General features: G+C 43.5%; 1 protein-coding gene across 1 annotated transcript in view; it reads right to left on the bottom strand.

Annotated features, from left to right (window-relative positions):
- The window catches only part of MAP3K13 (mitogen-activated protein kinase kinase kinase 13), a 36,408-nt gene extending 18,963 nt beyond the window's left edge, over positions 1–17,445 (bottom strand). Inside the window, exons 1-2 of the mRNA XM_010192303.1 lie at positions 17,380–17,445; positions 3,612–4,186 (exon numbers count right to left, since the gene is read on the bottom strand). Coding sequence (XP_010190605.1) covers positions 3,612–4,113 — 502 coding nt within the window. The 5' untranslated portion in view covers positions 4,114–4,186; positions 17,380–17,445. The remainder of the gene's footprint in view (positions 1–3,611; positions 4,187–17,379) is intronic.
- Positions 17,446–18,681: the final 1,236 nt, after the last annotated feature.

Raw genomic sequence — 18,681 nt, forward strand, 5'->3', positions numbered from 1 at the left:
GCAGGAATTACGCAAGCTCTTGCGTTTCTAAGGTGATTAAGAACCATTTGAGGAGAATGATGGGAATCTGTTTCCTATGGGGAAGAAAGGCAGGAGCAGCCTGAGCCATTGAGTCAATCTATTGGAAGCAAATTTTCACTGTTTGCCAGCGCTGGCTGCTGGCCACCATTGGCATTATGACAAGAACCATTGCTGGTTTATAAAAAACCCCACAAACACAAGCACATTTTGTAAAGCACCTTGCTCTCCAGGTTTACACAAAAATGCACGTGATGACAGTAAATGCGTAACTTGTGAACAGGAAGGCGACAGCAGCTCCTGAAGACAGATTCTTAATCCAAAGGAAATGGCTCAGAAGTCTTAATGAAAACACAAATAAAGTCTTACTCTAAAAGTGCTACAGTCCCAACGATCCAAATTAAATACCTGGTAGATGCAAATTAAAGAACTACGTGTATCTCCCTGATAGCACTCACCAACTGCCTTTCAAAATCAGGGCAAACAACTGGAAAAACATAATCAGGAGTGATCTTATTGGTCAAACCTCAGATAACCAACTGGCAGACACCAAGCAATATAAAAGCAAACGCCTCTTGCAGGAATGATGACTCATCAAGGAGGGAGAGCATTTAACAGCAGCAACTGGCACTGGTTACTCACCCAGACCACCCTGCAGCAGCTTCCAGCTGACCAAAGCACTGCTCAGCATGGGTTCTCAAGAAACACACTCCTCTTGATGACCATCTCCAATGCTGAGAAGGACACCCAAGGAGTAATTTCAGCAAGAAGCTAATGTGGAATCGTATAAAAGTAGTTCTTACAGCTTTCCCCCATTCACCAAGTCACAGGCCAAGCCTTCACTGGCAAGTAGCAGACTCAAGTAGCACATATTTGCAAATGGCATGAAACCTATTCATATCTTACTACTTGCAACCACACCACCATCACGATGTCCTAGAGTTTGGGCTTGCAGGAGATCAAGGATGCTGGTGAGCCGCAAAAAGTACTAGGAAGCATCTACAGGCAACATGAAGTCCTCCATGGCTGCAGGCCCAAACTGGGCTCCTACCCCAGTTGCCAATTCAGCCCAATGCAAAGGACTGCTCCTGAATAAGGCTTAAAATAATTGTTTTATGAAGAGGGGAAAAAATCATCTGCACAGATCTGTGGCACCAGCCCAAATCTGTAAATAAGCTCCCAGGGGAAGGAAAGGCCACCAGAAGCCCCTCTCAAGTGGTGAAAGAGCCAGAGACATCTCCTCAGCCTGTCTTCTTCAAACACATGGCACTTGGACAGACACAAACCTTGCGTCCTCTGTGTCTCTGCTAAAAGACAGCAAAAATCAAAGCAACCACATACATCAGTTACTGAAGTGCTGACTTGTATGTAGCTAATGAAATGCATGCAAAGAAGATTTTTTGCTGGCAAGCAGCAAGAATGAGATGAAATGAGATGATCTGGAAAACAGAACATGAATATTCTGACAAAATCCTCAAGTTTTAGCACAAAAGCAGTTTAAAAATGCTTATCCTTGGGTAACAGAAGCATACTACTACCATCAGAGACCTGCCCAACGGATCAGCTCCTGAGGAGAAAAAAAATAAAAATAAAAAAATCTTTTCACTTATTAATGATGGTGAAGACATTAAAGATGCATCTAAACCACACAGGCCACCTAGAGCAGATGCCAATTAATTTTCAGCCTTACCACATCTGTAGCCATTTCAAAACTGCCCTTTTAGGAAGGGCCTCATGCCAACAGCAAATGACAAAGCATCCATGAATCTATGGCTCTGAACGTGCTCACGACACCGAGAACAGCAAGATACTCCAGGGCATATGAAGAGGACGTCTACATGCACCCCCCAAAGACAACAATGCTCTCAGCTGCTCATTTTCATTAGTTAGCACTTCAATCTTTTTTATTAGCAACTTTCATACAAAAGAAAGCGTCCCCTGTGGGCCATCAAAGCCCAGATTAAACTGTGGGCTCCAACGCATCTGCTGTCCCAATTACGTGTGAAATACAATCTCTTTTCTCACAGGTAGCTCTCCTGAAGCCGCCCATCGGAGCTTACAGGCACACACAAGCACAGGATGGCTCAGCAGCTCTCGGCAATGAGGAGCCTGACCTGGTGACAGCGCTTGTATGGGACAGTCACAGAGTCACCAGAAGCAGCTGATGTAACTCTCTGCCCATGTTGCTTTCCATGGAAAGTTTCAGCTTTGCTTAAAAAAACGCTTGAGCATACAAACCACAGCAGCGTAACAGACATCCTGACACCAAGCCTCCTTTGAATGTTACCCAAAAACTCCAACATCTGACTCCACATATTGCACCATCACCCCAACAGTGTTAATTCCCCAAGGATTTCTCAGTCCCTGTTTTTTATTTCTAGACTCAATGACATCTGACATACCGGGTTCACAACATGCAGATAAAACTTAGAATCAACTTTGCCAAAGGATGTCAAAACTAAGGAAACTCTTGCTGAGCACATAGGTCTGATGGACAAGAGGCTGCTGCTTCGGAGGCACCTGCCATTCCGCAGCGCAGAGGTGGATTTCCCTGCTCAGAGCTATGAACTGGAAGTGACTGACCCTTGGAAAGTGGAGGAAGTTTATTTTAAGGCAGATTCACCCAGCATGTTATTTAACAGCTGTTTCCTCATATTAGGAACTGCTCCCCAGCCCAACTCTGGGGTTTAGATATGAGTCACTCAGATGGGTTTTCTGACCAAATATCTTACCATTTGTCAATGCCAGAAAACCATTTGATTAATACTGAGTCATGACCACAGCAATTCAAGAGACTACCCCACGGTACAGTATGGCGGCCAGGCTGTTCCCATTTTCGATAAGCCTCAACCATTTCAGCTCCTTAATTCTAATGACAGCTTGTTCTTTCCCCATCTGCCACTTCCCTCCCCCTGCGCTAGGGGAGAAATCAGACACCAAAGGCAGAGCATACTCTGCTCTTCAGCTTTCAGTAACCCCTAAAGATAAATGTACGTGATTGACTGGGCCATTAATTATTCCCAAACTACATATTCTGTATAGATGTAGTTATATTCACACACTCACTGACACATTTATCCATCTAAATGAAGAAGGTATAAACATCCAAGGACATATTTCTGGAAAGGTTAAGTACTGAATGATATTTTAAAGAGTCCTGAACAAAAAGACATCAAAGTTCACGTAGCATATCCCTAAGAAGGATTAATTCTGCTATTTGCTGGTCAACAGGAGACAGCCTTCACATACACCTGCAAGAGTAGAAATGCCTATGCCTGTGTTTTTCATCTGCCATGAAAAAAACTGCAGGAGTAAAGTAGCTGGTTCAACACAATTCCTTCTGATCTTCACTTACACAAATACTCAATTCAGATTCAGACCTTGTCACAACAGTTGGTTCTGATTCCACCATGAGCTGCCTTTGCTACAAATGGTGGCTGTTGGCTGTACGGTTAAGGATTTCTCTTTGCAAACCCATAACAGTGCTGCATGAGACAAAAATGGTCACATGGAAAGCTGGGAAAAAGCCCTAGGTTGTTTTCCTCATCTTCACATGCTCCCCAGAAGCAATAAAGGTTTGCTTCCCTCGTTACCTTGCTGTTGCAGTTTGTAGTCTGTGGAGTATGCCTTGCCTATGATGTTCCACACCGGCCTCAGACAACCAAAAAGTCCCTCAAGAAACCCACCGCTCCCACTGCCTGATCTGTTGAACTGGACTTTAACATCATCCACTCCACTGTTGCCCTCTCCATCCATAGTGTTCCTGTTTCCCTGAGGAATGGCCGTTTCAGACTCATCCTGCTCTCGCAGCTGCAGCACGCTGTTCTCAAATTGGTCCCTAGAGTCCTCGCTGATGCTGGTCAGCACGGCTGCAGTGACCGGGCTGCTCATGTTTTCGATGAGGTCTGTCTGCAGCAAGCCCTTCTCACGCACATCCTCTATGAGCTCGGGGGACGGGTGGTTTCCAGTAGGCGCATGTTCATCGTGTAACCTACTAAAGTCTTTATCTTCACAGAAAGCTTTGCCAATCGAGTTTGGAGAGGAAGACAAGCTCAGGCGCTCCTGAGTACTGGCCATGATGCTGTGAGTGTGCATCAAGGAGATGGTCCAAGTTGGTACTTAGAGAATGAGTACAACACAATTCAGGTGTGACACATGGACCCAGGACCTGAAACAAGAGGAAAAAGAACAACTCTCAGATTCTTATTTAAGTATTTTCACTACCTGCACTTTCACAGAATCGAGCTGATAATTAACTAGACATTCCAGACAACTGCTGATATTTAGTAAATAATTACTGCCCTAAAAGAAGCAAATAAATCATTCCAACAGAAACTCCTGCTCACACATTACTCTCAGTAACCTACTGCAGGAATTGCCCGGTAATCAAACACCACAAGTTTTAAACAAAAGCCTAAAGGTCTCCGTGAAAGACTCTTTGCAGCAAAGAACTGTTTTTTCATGATTACTATAGCATTTATCAGACTGAAGCTGACCGCCAGGTGATTCCCAGCTCAGGTATGGTCTGAGTCCAGTCACTGTTTCTGGCTCTGGCACAGCTCAAGCTCAGGATTCCTCCACGAACCCTCGAGACAAGGTGTTAGAGAAACAAAGAACAGTGACACAGGTACCTTGAGTCCACTGAGGGATGGTTCGGAGCTGCTCCCTCAGAGCCCCACTTAATTATGACCATCCTGGTCCTTTAGTTTAATCCTTTCAAGTTCAATGTAGCACAGTACATTACATTCTAACTAGGTACATGTCACCCTAATAAACAACTAAGACTTAAAGAAAGCTTCATGGGGACAGGATACCCTCCCCTCTGGCCTCCCTCCTTTCACAAGCCTGAAGAGCATTTCCTCCTGCTGCCTGCTGTTTTCTGCCTGCATGAAATTCCCGGTAGGTTGTGTCTAAATTCAGAGCTGATATCTCTTTTTAAAAGTCCCTCCTCTTGCTACGTGCTCCACTGAAAGACCCTTTTTCCACAATCCAATGCGGTGCCACCTTTCGACACAGCAGGGCCAATAGCCAGGGTTGTGCTGCGATAGCTGCCCGCTGCCAAAGCCCTTTGCTGGGGTAAAGCCACTTCTGAAACAAGAGTTTCTAACTTTGCGCCAGACGTAATTAAGCACATTCAGCCCATAACAGGGAACAAAGTCCAACTCTAAATTCCCTGTGAAGTTGGGGCGGGAGGGAAAATGGCATTAACAGAAACTATTCTGTTAAAAAGTAAGATCAGTGACACTGGGTGCCAAGTCCCGGGGCTCTGCAAACAGCCACTGAAAGGAAGAAAGAGGTGGCCAGGTAGCACACAGCCAATGGCAAGGGAACAGCTCAGCCCTGTACCTTCTCAAGATGAGGTCATTACAGAGATGAGAGATAAGACAAAAAGCTCATGGCCTGGCCTTCAGTCCCTCCCCAGCAGGAGAAGGAGCAAACGGGAACAACCAGGAGCCTGTTTCACGTTCCTGTATTTCTGCCTCATCACACATGCATAAAAGCTTCATTAGAAGAATGCTGTTTAGGTTGTAAACTTCATTCTTTAAAAGAAAGCAAAATAGCAAGTGAGGCAAAAATTGCAGCACAGAGTAAAGGAGATGAATCAGACTTGTCAGGGGAAGCTCAGAGCCTGTTATTCCTGACCCACCTGGGACCAGCGTTACAATGACGGATTCCCCAGCATGGGAAGCTGTAGGGCGACTGCAGCAGGACGGGCACTGCTAGTAGGAGTTATGTGATCACAGATACAGTTGTCAATGCAAAGAAGAAAAGGGAAAAGTTTCAGACCTGAACGGAATTTCAGAAAAATACCAAAACAACTCCAATTCAGCACTCCTGGCCACTGCCCCTGCTCATTTCCAGAAGTCTGAGAGAAAGAAGTGATTCTTCCAACAGAAGCAAAATGTGACCAGCGTTCCTACAGGGAAATCTGCTTTTCACAACACAGCATATTAAGCAATGTAAATAAAACATCAGTCAGTCTCTCCTGAAAGAAACCCTAGAGTAAGAGCCAAAACAAGAATTTGAGGTAACGGTGTTCCAAAGTATCTCAAATTTAAACAATGGGAAGTGCATTGAGGATTAAATCAGACTTGGAGGATAAAATTGTTCTGCTGTGACTTGACCAATACAGCTTAGGAGTTTACTTTTACCATTCTGTGTACTTTTCTGTCCTCAGAACACCTGATTGTGTAGATTTAACAGAGAAAGAACAGCCTTTCCTCTACACATTTCATATTTTCCTAGTTTCTAAATGGATTATCAACATCGTATGTGATGACTTCTCCTCCCATGTATTTCTCAGTATGTTTAGAAAGTTAAGCCTCTCTCTCCCATCCTGCTGCTGAAGCACCACAACATATAGAGACTGTGCTACTGAGAGCTACCAGGCTGCCCTGACCCTCCACTCAATTCATCTCTGTGCTGTTTGCCCTACGGACACCTGCAGACTCCCACCGCCTTCGGGGCTCAATACAGTGAAGTATACACAGAGAATCTCTTTTTTTACCTCAATAAAATACAAAGATGAGACAAGTCACGTGCATTTTCTGCGCTGTACAGCAGAGTGATCCCAGACCACAGGCAGGTTGGCAGGAAGGGACCTCGGGAGGTTACCAGGTTCAACATCCCCCCCAACCGGCAGCAGGGCTATCACAACCCAGCTCAGCCACAGCTGTGATAACCCAGCCAAGAGCAAAACCCCAGATTCAGGGACATCAGGTCTGTCTTACCACACCAAATTGCCTTCTCCAAGGCTTAGCTGTTTCAGACTTAAAAAAGGAAAAAAAAAAAGAAAAAAAAAAAAAGCCTTTAAGCGCAGTGGCCTGCCACCTTACATGCTACTGTATCTGCTTCATGGGGAGAGGAGGCATGCAGAAGTTACATTATTTTCAAACTGGCATGATACAGCCTTATTTAGGTACTTACATAAGCAGCCTGATTTTTCAGAGGTTTAGTGAACTCATTGCATGAGAGCATGAGACGGCAGCACTTATTTTAAAACAACTCTGCACCAAGCCAGCTTGAAGCACAGTGCTCCAGATACTCTGGTGGGGGGCAGAAGGCAGTTTCTGCCACAATGTATCAATGCTCACTTGGGTGGGCATTTTTTAATTCTCTTATATTTCAGAAAATTCTGCAATGTGCAACCTCCTTCCTTAGCAAAATTTGATTTAACACAGACAAATTAGGTTGTCTTCAACCTTGCCATCTCTTCAAACAAGTGACAAACCATTTTTCAAGCTTTATCATCGTGTCTTCCCTATTCTTTTGGTCAGAGTAGCAAGGGGTATGACTGAGATTGTTCCTGTTGTACTCTTCCCAATAAAATAAATCTCAGTTTCATTCAATGCAAAGAAAAACATTTTCTTGAAAGCTGAAGTTTCATGATATAGAGATTGTTTGCCATTTGGGATGTTTGTGATCTGTACCTGCCTCCTTAACTCTTACAGCGAAGGGCATAGCCAAGCAGTGTTCTGTTTCTATCTTGGCAATGCCTCTGCTGTAGCAGTCTTCAAGCCAAAAACTGAAAGCTGTGCATGTGTAGGAGGCCTGTGTGCATATTTAAGATAGATTTCACAAAGTGCTGCTTCAAAAGCAGACTTCAAGGCAGACCCTCTGATTTGAGCTATTTATGATGAGTTCATGCACTCTGCAGCTAACAAATTTATTCTACGTCTTTAAGGAAATATGAGGCTCGGTGTCATTTTGTACGATCACAACTTCTTGTAAATTATTCCATTTCCAGGCAAAGCATTTTTCCAGGTGCAATCCCACCGTGCCCAGACAAAAGGAGCACAAAGTGCTCCTCTGCCATGTCAAACAGCTCGAACTGCAGTATAACACCAGTAGAGAAGTGTCAGTTTACCTGAAGCAGCACCAGAGCGGGTGAATCAGTTATCACAAGGTGTGCTCTTGTGCTGGCTGATGTCTGCTCCTGGAAACAGCCGCCTAGGAAGCGTTCTCACACACACAGCAACCAAGGCCACTGCCTTTACAAGCCAAATATTTATGAGAGTCAAAGCAATGGTCAGGCTTGAAGACACAGCAAAGTTTCACAAGTGCCTTGCATGGACCATAATGGAAGTTTCTCCTTTGAGCTGTGTTAAGAATAGAGTAGCAAATCACAATTCCAGATACAGCACACAAGAGAAATGTTCATATGCTGTAAAGGCTGCGTAAGTACAAAGCAGCTGCCGCTCAGTTTCCTAACAGCGCAAATATCTAGCAGTATTAAGTCGATTTCCTTGAAGCACTATTTCCTGTATTACCATTAGGCATACTCTATGCTTGCACTTCCAATATACAAAGGAAATAAAAGCAACTGTCTGATCCACGCTTAAGGGCTGAAAAAAGGGCAGCTGGCAGAAACCAGCCGGCTGATACATGGCAAATATCAAGGGCAGAAGAGATTCCTGTCCACATCACTACTTACATTCAAGTTCTGGAGTTTCCTTGCTTTTTCCTGGAATTCAGTGTGATTTCCCTCTGGCTACATTAAGTACAGCAAGGGAACTACACCTTTCTGCACTGACAACATGACTGCAATTTATGTGTGTATCATCTCAAGACTAGTGCTCCTGGCTTGGGACAACACTTGAAAATGCTCAAGAACACAATGCTCAAAAACACAAGAAGCACGCTTATAAAGTAGTCATCTCACTACACATCTTTCAGCTGAGTTCTCCTGCCCCTTGTGATTACCTCTCAATTTCTACAGGGAATTTTAACAGGTTGACAACACAGACTCCTTTCCGATCTCTTGACCTTCTACACTACAACATTAGCACAGGAGAGCACTGAGAGTTGCTGCGTTGGCAAAGACCAGAGCTTTGGCTGTCACTTTTGACCTTTGAGGTTTGAAATCACATGGTTTTATGTCACAGGATCCCAACAAACTTTCTCTTTTCCTGGTGAGGAAAGTACTGTATGAGTGGATCAGACACTCCTCTTACACTGCACTTCTATGGGTTTACATTGCTTGGAACATATGCTTATGTTTTGCATGGTTGTTTTGAAGATAAACTGTAACAGCAGACTCATCAACATGGAATGAGTTACACATCAAAGTGGAACCTCTGTTTTCAGGGTTTTTGGTTTTGTTTTGGAGGTTTTTTTGGGGTCACATTAGGAAGGAATTGCAAATTAACATATCCTGAAGCTTCACCCAGAATTGCTCTGCCTTCCTTGCCCTTCTCCTAAACTCCAAACCAACCAAACCGAAAACTCTAGTTTGCTAGGTTTTCAATAAAGAAATTACACTATTAAGCTAGTTCATATTAAGTCGGTGCAGTCTAGCCCCACATGGGCAACCCCTTAAACTATGGAGAAGCCCAAGGCAAAAGCTTGCAGTCTTTTAGGCAATCAATCTCTTCCTCAAGATACACTGCTCCTTCAAGGCAGAATGCTTCTTCCACACCACAACATACGTCCCATCTCACACCTGCATGAACACTCGCCACAATCCAGCCTTATTCTTAAGTATCACAATGACAATATTGCCAAGACATAATTAATTTCTGACAAAACAGTTGAAATTTCTTCATCTGACCTACTTGACATTTTCTGACTGTCATCACAACAGCTCTGAAGACATTTATGTGTGTACCCTAACTTACTCTACAAGAAAACAGCAGATTTATCTGGGAAAACTGAAGTGTTGTAACACTGATTTTTTTTGTCCTCTATCCTGTTACAAATATTACACTATTTCCAGAATACTAACTGGAATACATACTTTTAATTCCTTTCTCCAGTAAGTACTTGGATGCCATCTCAACATAAGACAACAAACTCCTGCAGACACCACAGTCATTTCCTGAGCTGTGCAGCAGCAATTGCTCAGGGCTAACAACTATCACGATCACTCTAAAATGTTAACAAAATATTTTAACATAGCCACTGGTATTAAGCACGTGAGACCACAGACTTGCAAATACGTTGTATGTAGCTATGTCCATGTTATCGCAACAGCTTGAATTCACATGTCTGCTGACTTAAGCTAGCCTTTAGTCAATATATTCAGTCTGTCCTAAAACAGGGATGCACCATTTTTAGCAACAGTGATTTCAAGTTGTAATCTACTTTTGTCTGTCACTGTATCAGTGAGAAAGAGAACTCTGTCTTAGCTTTCTGGTCTGAACCCTTCCTGACAATGACAAAAATAGTACGGAGTATCAGCCAAGAAATACTCATAATGGTTGAATTCAAGCTCTGTGCATCGAGCCAGCTGGAGGTTTGCTACGCACCTTACACACTCCAACTGAGCCTGTCAGTGGCACCCAGACTACAGCATAAGAAGAGACCACAGTGCACCAGAATGACAGGTTCATCTACCCCCATCTCCTGCCTCCAAAACCAGGAAAAGGATCTGCAGGCAGTGCCAGGGCAGTGCCACCCAGCTCCCCGCAATCTGCAGCTCCCCGGCCCTCTCCGCCAGCAGCACACACAGGTACTTTTCTATTCTATAGCCCACAACTATACTGTCCTCATGCAAATGAATCAAAGAATTTTTTTAACCAGAACGCTTTGGCAACAACTATGTTGTGGTACATAGTTTTGTAGCTTAACTGTGTGTTTCATAAGGTAACACAAATTATTCTTTGCTTTGCATCTCTCATCCAATTCCATTCTTCAAACACCAGTTGTTCACCATTTCAGTGACACCTGAACCCTACACTTAGTTCATAAAATCACAGCTGGCATTAAGAAGGCATCTCATCCTCCCCTTTGACATTTTTTTTCAAGCCTAAAAAATTCTATACTACTTCCTCATTCGCCCTATGAAAGTTGCTCTGTATCTCTGACCACCTCTCTACATCTTATCCCTTTCTCCTACATCGTCATAGAAATAGGGCAGTGAGAGCCCAGGCAGAATCCATGATGTGGGCACACCACAGAGATGTACAAAGCCATAATGATCATCTGCATTCTTCCTTTCTTTCCCAACTATTCCTGTAACATTACCTGATGTCTAAGCACACTTCAGGATGCCAAACTAACTTCCGTAGGTCTCTTACAACCTTAGGAGCTCATTCTTGAGAAGGAAAGCTAGTTCAGAGTCTAATTCTTATCTACAGGATGTCAAGATTAAATAGTATTCAATCAACACTACATTTGACTGACATTTTATCACCCAAGTTCATGAGAGCCTTCCAATACTCTCTGCAACTGGCACATGTGTTTGTTATCCCAAACACCTTACTTCTGTCATCTCACAGCCTAAATGCTCTTGCTTCAGCATATTCCTAAATTCCCGGGAAAGGTAAGAAGAGGTAGAAATAGTACAAGTAGTGCAATCTCCAAAGCAGAGCCACATAAGAACTCCTTTTAGTGAAAAATGTTTCAACATTACTGTCTATTTATCCCTACTCTTATTTCATACCATTTAACCAACCACTTGTCTGCGAGAGGGGCGTCCCTGATATTTTATAGCTGTTTAGTTTCTTTAAGAATGTCTGGTAAGTATTCTTGCCAAAATCCGAACAGATTGTATCAACCAGATCCCCTCTTCTCAAAAGCTCTTGACTCCTCCAAAGAAATTTAATAGATTCCCAAGGCATTACTTCACCTTAAAAGAACTTTGTTGACTCTTGAAATTTGTGCATCTACACTGGCTCTCAGCATAGGAATTAATTTCTACCTTTACAAACACCAGACAAAATTTAACTTGGATCTCCTTCAACATAAGGTCACAAATTTGTGGGGAGTGGAGATGGAAGTGCTTGATTTGGGAAAATAAATCAAGTACCCACTCCTTTTTTTGGCAAGAGGAACGAAGAAAGCAATAAAAAGTATCATCTTTGCAAACAAGGCAGACAAAGAGCCAATCCACTCTCCCTCGTGCTCAGGGAGACCTCTTCAGCCAATTCCAATGCAAGCGAGATTGGTTCCCGTTTCACCTGCTAGCCAGCTTCACAAAGCACAGTTTGTGAAATAAGCAGCTTACATAACTGTGTATTTTCAGCACTACATACATAAACGCTTCCTCTATCCTGTATAAGGTATTTTTGGATCCGCTAAAATGCTGTGTTCTTCCAAGGCTTTGCATTCTTCTGCTCAGAAATTGCATAATCTGATGCCATAGGAAATAAGCCATGTTGCATAATGATTCTTGTATTCACTGCAGGATTTGGGTACTACACATTTCTGTTGCAAAGCAGCCCTTCTCTGTGGTTCTGAATGGAGGTCCTCAGTTTTGAAGAAAGGAAAATCCACCAGTCACCTGCCTTTGGGGGACACAGGTGTGGGAATCAGACCAAGGACCACCTTGTACCACACTGTTACAAGAACTTAATTTCATAAAGATGGGCTTAACTTTGTATGTCCATTGGCTACTTCTGTTTTGCCTCACTCTTGCTGTCTGCATATCTTGAGTTATGTGCATACATCAAACACCCAAAGTTTCCTATACGTGTCCTGACATCTAATTGAGCATTGACACCCCCCATCACAGGCTCATCAATACTATTGCCAAACATTTAGCTGGTGTAACAGACAGACTAAACGCTGATTAGCCTTTTGTACTACTGAATTGCTATTGGAAAGCTGCCAGGGAGAAAAGGACCTGGGGGTGTTGGTGGACAGCAGGATGACCATGAGCCAGCAATGTGCCCTTGTGGCCAATGCCATCCTGGGGTGTAACAGCACGGGTGTGGTTGTAGGTCGAGAGGGGTTCTCCTTCCCCTCTGCTCTGCCCTGGTGAGACCACATCTGCAATATTGTGTCCAGTTCTGGGTCCCTCAGTTCAAGAAGGACAGGGAATTGCTTTAAAAAGTCCAGCACAGAGCCATAAAGATGATGGAGGGAGTGGAGCATCTCCCTTATGAGGAGCGACTGAGGGAGCTGGGTCTCTTTAGCTTGGAGAAGAGGAGACTGAGGGGTGACCTCATTCATGGTTATAAATTTGTAAAGGGTGAGTGTCAGGAGGAAGGAGCCAGGCTCTTCTCTCCGATGTCCAATGACAGGACAAGGGGCAATGGGAGCAAGCTGGAGCATAGGAGGTTCCATGTGAACATGTGAGGGTGCCAGAGCACTGGACCAGGCTGCCCAGAGAGGTTGTGGAGTCTCCTTCTCTGGAGACATTCAAAACCCGCCTGGACGTGTTCCTGTGTGACCTGGTCTGGGTGATCCTGCTCTGGCAGGGGTTGGACTGAATGATCTCCAGAGGTCCCTTCCAACTCCTGATATTCTGTGATTCTGTGATGTGACTTAGATCAAAGTTTAGGAATAACCTTAAGTTACACTCTTCTCTTTTGTCTTTCCAGCTGTCTTCATGGTACAAAATCTATAAAACCTAGCCACAGACTTCAGGCTCTGCTCTACTCTTGTTCTCCCTTCATCCTTCAGAATTTTGCACTTTTTTCTTACCTCATTAAAGATCATGTTATATCACTAAATAACAATAACAGATTAAAGGATTTAAAGTCAAGTATTCTACAACTACAAAAACCCCAGAAATTTAAGTTCACAGATGCCTTACTGCCTCTTTGACATTGCCACATGAAGACATTAAAACGTTCCACTACTACCAGCAAACAGTATCTTGTCATTTCCCCCACTTACAGAACTCAAACATCATATTTTCCTCCAAGGAGTAGCATTAAGATTAATTAATGTCTGAAAGATCTTTGAGGATGACGATCAATATCAAAGTGCTATTTTCAGGAATCCAATGAATGAATCAAACTCTCACTTTAATTCACGTGAGGCATCAAACTGGTCTCAGGTAAATTCACTCACACATTTGTTCTTATTTTTGTAGTAGGTATGAATTATTCAACATTTGCAAAGCACATTCGACATGTAAAAGCTATACACACAAACTTCTCAGCACTAACAGCTTACTTTAATACCGAGTATGAAATATGTAACAAAACAACTCTTCTTCAAAGTACAAAAAATACTGGGGTACGTGCAACACTTTGGCCTCTTATCAACAGCACCCTGGGTACCAGAGGTGTGCACCTGATAGGAAGGCGACACTTGAAATCCAGCTGGCAGATATCTCAGAGGAGAAACGACAGTAGTAGTACTAAGTTGTATTTAGCAAGCACCATAACACTTCCACAAGCAAAGAGGATTACTTCCCAACAGAGAAGCGAGCACAATGACTTGCTCAGGAGCCTCTATTAAGCCTGTATTACCCACACCACGTGAGGGGTTAGAGCAACGTCCGAGAGGTGTGATCCTGTTCTGAGGCCACCAGAGCCTTCTGTGACGGTAACGCGATCAAGACAGCATGCACAGCACACAGGCATGGCCTGAGGCACAGTGGAGGAGCCTCCAGAGGCCTGACAGGACATGTGCCATCTAACACCCCACAGAGACCTCCCAAAGCAACACTCAGCCCCTTGGTTCACCCCTACATCATCACTTTTTGGCTACAGTTGATAAACCAACATTTGAGAATGTCCTCAGGCGTGTAAGGATGGTGAGGGTAGATGTTCTGTGTTTCAGCAGAAAAGCCACAGTCGTATGGCTGCATTACTGGTTTTGGTGTCCTCCAGAAGGTAACAGAGTCATGTGCTGGGGACAAGAAAGGACAAACATCCTAGGAAAGAATGAAGTGTCCACACAGAGACCTCCATTCCTCAGGCCCATTACGCTGGAAAAAGTCCAGCCTCCCACCCACACCTTTCCAGGATTTTCTCCTTCCTTCCCTTACAGCACCTCTCATGCCGAGCTAGGGAAGAAGAAACAGCAGAAACAATTACACGTTCACCAGAGGACCATAAAACCCCTGTAGTTTACACAGAAAAAAAAAATGTGTTCTTCACCCTGGCCTACACCCAACTGTTGCTGATGCCTGTGAACCTGCTCCAGCAACCGACTTTTCAGTTGAAGTTGTAAACAGGGAAAGAAGACGGAGGTCAAAATGCACATTGAGTATTTACAGGTGTGGGAGTAAGTACACACAGTGTTTCTGCTCCCGGCTCACCTCGGTATTTCTGCCACAGCTGCCCACTTGCTATTCAATCCAAAGTAGTATGTGTTTCAGGTGAAATATTTACTCCCTCTTCTCTGAGAAGAGCGATTTGTTGTAATGTCACAAAAACAGCATCCTACAAAAGGCTAAAGCCCAAGCACGGGACATATTTGCCAAGAAGGGATTAAAAACAAAAAAAAAGTCCCATAAGCTGGCTGAGGTTTGCTAAAGTGCCAAACCCCTGAGAGCTTCAGCCTCTCCTGCAGATGCAGAGGTAACGTTTGCCTCAGTTGACTCATTTTGATTCAGTTACAGTTGAGAAACTCATTGGAAGTTGTAAAAGCAGCGAGTCTGCTGCTGTCCTCCTCCAAACACAGGATCTCAGGTGAGAGCTTGGCTAAAATGTTCTATACACAGCAAGGTTCAGGCACCTTCCCTTGCTTACCCTGGCCCCAGGGACTGGAGCTGAAGAGGAACCTGCACTATCTTAAATCTGCTCACACAGTTGATGTCAAAACTTATTTTATTTTTATGTGCGAAAGCTTTAAATACTCTGCCATTTTGAGAAGTCCTACTATTTGAAATCCACTCCACACATTCCAGCTGCAGGAAGCCTGGAACAAGTACCAGATTTGAACAACTCCAGTCTGATCAGTCACCACCTTGTATTTGCTGTAAAAAAGTCATGAGAAAACAGGAAATACTGTAAAACCTTTCTTCACTTGCCTCTGCTTAGAGCAGAACCATATTTTAATAACTACTAATTGTGAAACTGCTTACCAACAATGAGATTTTCAAATAAATCATTACTCAATTTTCTGATCCACTGGAGATAAGCCATCTATCAAGCCCTTACAATAGGGGACAAAAGAGGAAGGTCAGTACTGCAACCAGAAAAAAAACCCCAGAACAACAAACAACCCAACCACCCCCACAGTTTTAAACACAAGCTCACGTATAGCAAGAGTCCCTACAATATATTCTGTGCTGGAAGTTATTTGCTGATTCCAGGCAAATCCAGGGTCAGAATGAATGCCAGCTATAAATTGAACTGTCAGGCAGCAGGGGACAAAGACAAATCTGAGTGGCAGGACCAGTCCAGATCAAAGAATCGGTCTGAAGGCCCAAAATACGGGAAATAAAACTGGTGCTAAAGGAAAACAAACAAATTAAAAACCCCACTACATCAAAATCATGATTTATTTGTTTTTCACAGCCAAAGTCCCTCACAGAAACAGAGGTTCAAAGGGCTGTCTCTCTAGAAACAAAAGCATGCATACATTTGGGGACACAACAAAAAGGACATTAACAAAAACTTTTAAAGCAATGACAACTTTAACCTCCCCATTCCAGGACATCCCAAGATGCCTGTGGCTACACACACAGCAGCTACTGTCAGAAGTGCTCACATTTACAAGTCACACCAGCTGAATCTCTCTCATTTCACTCATTCACTTGGTTTTTGTTTCAAACATTTTCATATTTTCTCCCTCAAAATTATCAATCAAAAATGTTCCTTCAGCTTCTTCTATTGAACAGACAGACAAAATCAGTATATCCAAACACATGGGCCTGATGTCATCTTTCTCCACTACAATTTTAAAATAACCAATTTTCAGTTACCTAAGAGAGACATGTGGCTGGATATGATTAAGCTATTGCAGTACCTAAACCACCTCCCCAAAACAAAAATAAAGAGCAGCTCCACTCATCTCATTGGGAGGAAACATGACATCATGCTCCATTCAGGTAAGCAAGAATATGACAAATCTTGCCCCAGTGAACAGTATCGTTAACTGCAATGGTACTCCCAGCTTTCTCAGCTGTTAGGAAAAGGAGGGGTAAAAATCATGTGTTCAGCACAACAGAGACAGCTCAAACTGCTGTTTTCAATAATAAGAGAACAAATTCCTACCCATCTGACAGCAAGAAAAACACATCTTTTCTTCATCTCAAAAAGAAAAAAATTAATTATTTATTACAGAAGAATTGATTAGCCCACCAGGAAAAAAAATTACAATTGCCTAGAAAGCAAAAAATACAATTCTGCTTCTTTATGCTATGTCTAGTAATTCTTATGCCATTCCCTGTATATTCCATATATATCCATTCTCCGCTGCCATTCCCTTCCCCTTTAAAAGGGGAGCACAAGAAGATAACGTGCAAAATTGCAACTGAAAAATGTCTAGCACACCGACAAGCAAAGGACAGGGCAGCTATCAGATTTATATGCAGCAATGGATAAATTAAGGCTTCACATTTTCTCTTCCCTTTTCTCAGCATCATTTTTCAGCCCTTTCACATCACAAATGCAACATCCATCTGTCCTTCTGAAATAAATGGCGAAAGGGTAACATGGACCATTAAACACACACACGCATACACACACACAAACACACGCACTTCAAAAGACACATTCTCATCTCAATACTCACAAGGATTAAGATTTCCTATGTGATGCTCCATTTTCTTGTTTTAAAAAGATGGAAGGCAAAAAAAAAAAAGGAAGTGTTGCAAAATAAAAGGAAATTCCACCCCCACGATCCCGCAGCCTGCTGCAAAGAAGCACAGAGCGCGCTGACGTCACGGATTCATGAATGGATGGAAATCAGGCTCTTTCGAGATTCGGCGGCACTGGCTGGGGCTGCGCGCGGCGAGAGGCAGAGGGGAGCAGGGGGGCAGCCAATCCGTGCCGCCACTGCCGCTCGCCTTCTGCCAGCAAAAAAATCCGGCCGCCCGACGGCCCAAGCCCACCACCGAGGTGCCCTGAAAGGCTGGGCCCGCAAGGCTCCCCACCGGCTGGGAGGGCTGTGAGCCTCTGTACCACGCGTATGAGGTGAGGGAGAAGACGCCGAAAACAATTTGTTTGCAAGCAGAGTGAAGCAGTTGGGTATAATGGCATCAGTGCTGCCATTCCGCGGAGAGGAGAGGGTGAGGACATCCTCTAATGCCTTCAAGTCATCGCTCCGGCGAGTTTCTGCCCCTCTGTGCAGCTTGGATAACAACAGCATCTCAAATAATAGCCATCTGTTATGCGAATTAAATGTATTTAGTAATCAGAAAAGGAGTTTATCATCTCTCTGGCTTCTTTCAGGACTACAAACCCTGGGTATTATTATTAAAATAACTAAATATAAGCATGCACTGGAAGGAAGCCGCAGGGAGAACAATAGGAGGCTTGTATTTGATTAGTGATGCAAAAGCACCAACAAAATAAAAATAGGAGCACTAAAAAAATCACGCATTCAGCTCTCATCAAACATTCCCAACAGCAAGCAGACAAGCTCACAATGTCAGAAATAAAAATTGGACCACGCAAAGTTTCACACTTGCGGCTACGTAACAAACGGTGGAGCATAACATCCACGTACCACAGCCTCCCAGCGATTTGCAGTTTATTTTCAATTCTGCGCCAACAAATATACTTAATTCTACATACCAGGTGCAAGGGTGCAGGGCATCATTTTGGACACTCAAATGTCCTAGTGAAATGTCCTAGTGAACACACACAAAAGTGGCTATGATTAACTTGGATCCAGGCAGGGGCAGAGCACAAGCTTTGCCATATTTTATGAGGGGAAAAGATGCAGGGATGACCATAAATATAGTCAAGCTTTGAAGGAAAACCTAGGCTGTAAGCTATGCAATTACACCGTATCAGGGTTTACCAGGATTCATCAATCTAGTCTCCAAAACTCCTTCTAAACAATTTGTAGCCTCCAAATGAAAAGCAAGAA

Source organism: Mesitornis unicolor, unplaced genomic scaffold, assembly GCF_000695765.1.
Source record: "Mesitornis unicolor isolate BGI_N332 unplaced genomic scaffold, ASM69576v1 scaffold8359, whole genome shotgun sequence".
In the NCBI taxonomy this organism is placed as follows: domain Eukaryota; kingdom Metazoa; phylum Chordata; class Aves; order Mesitornithiformes; family Mesitornithidae; genus Mesitornis; species Mesitornis unicolor.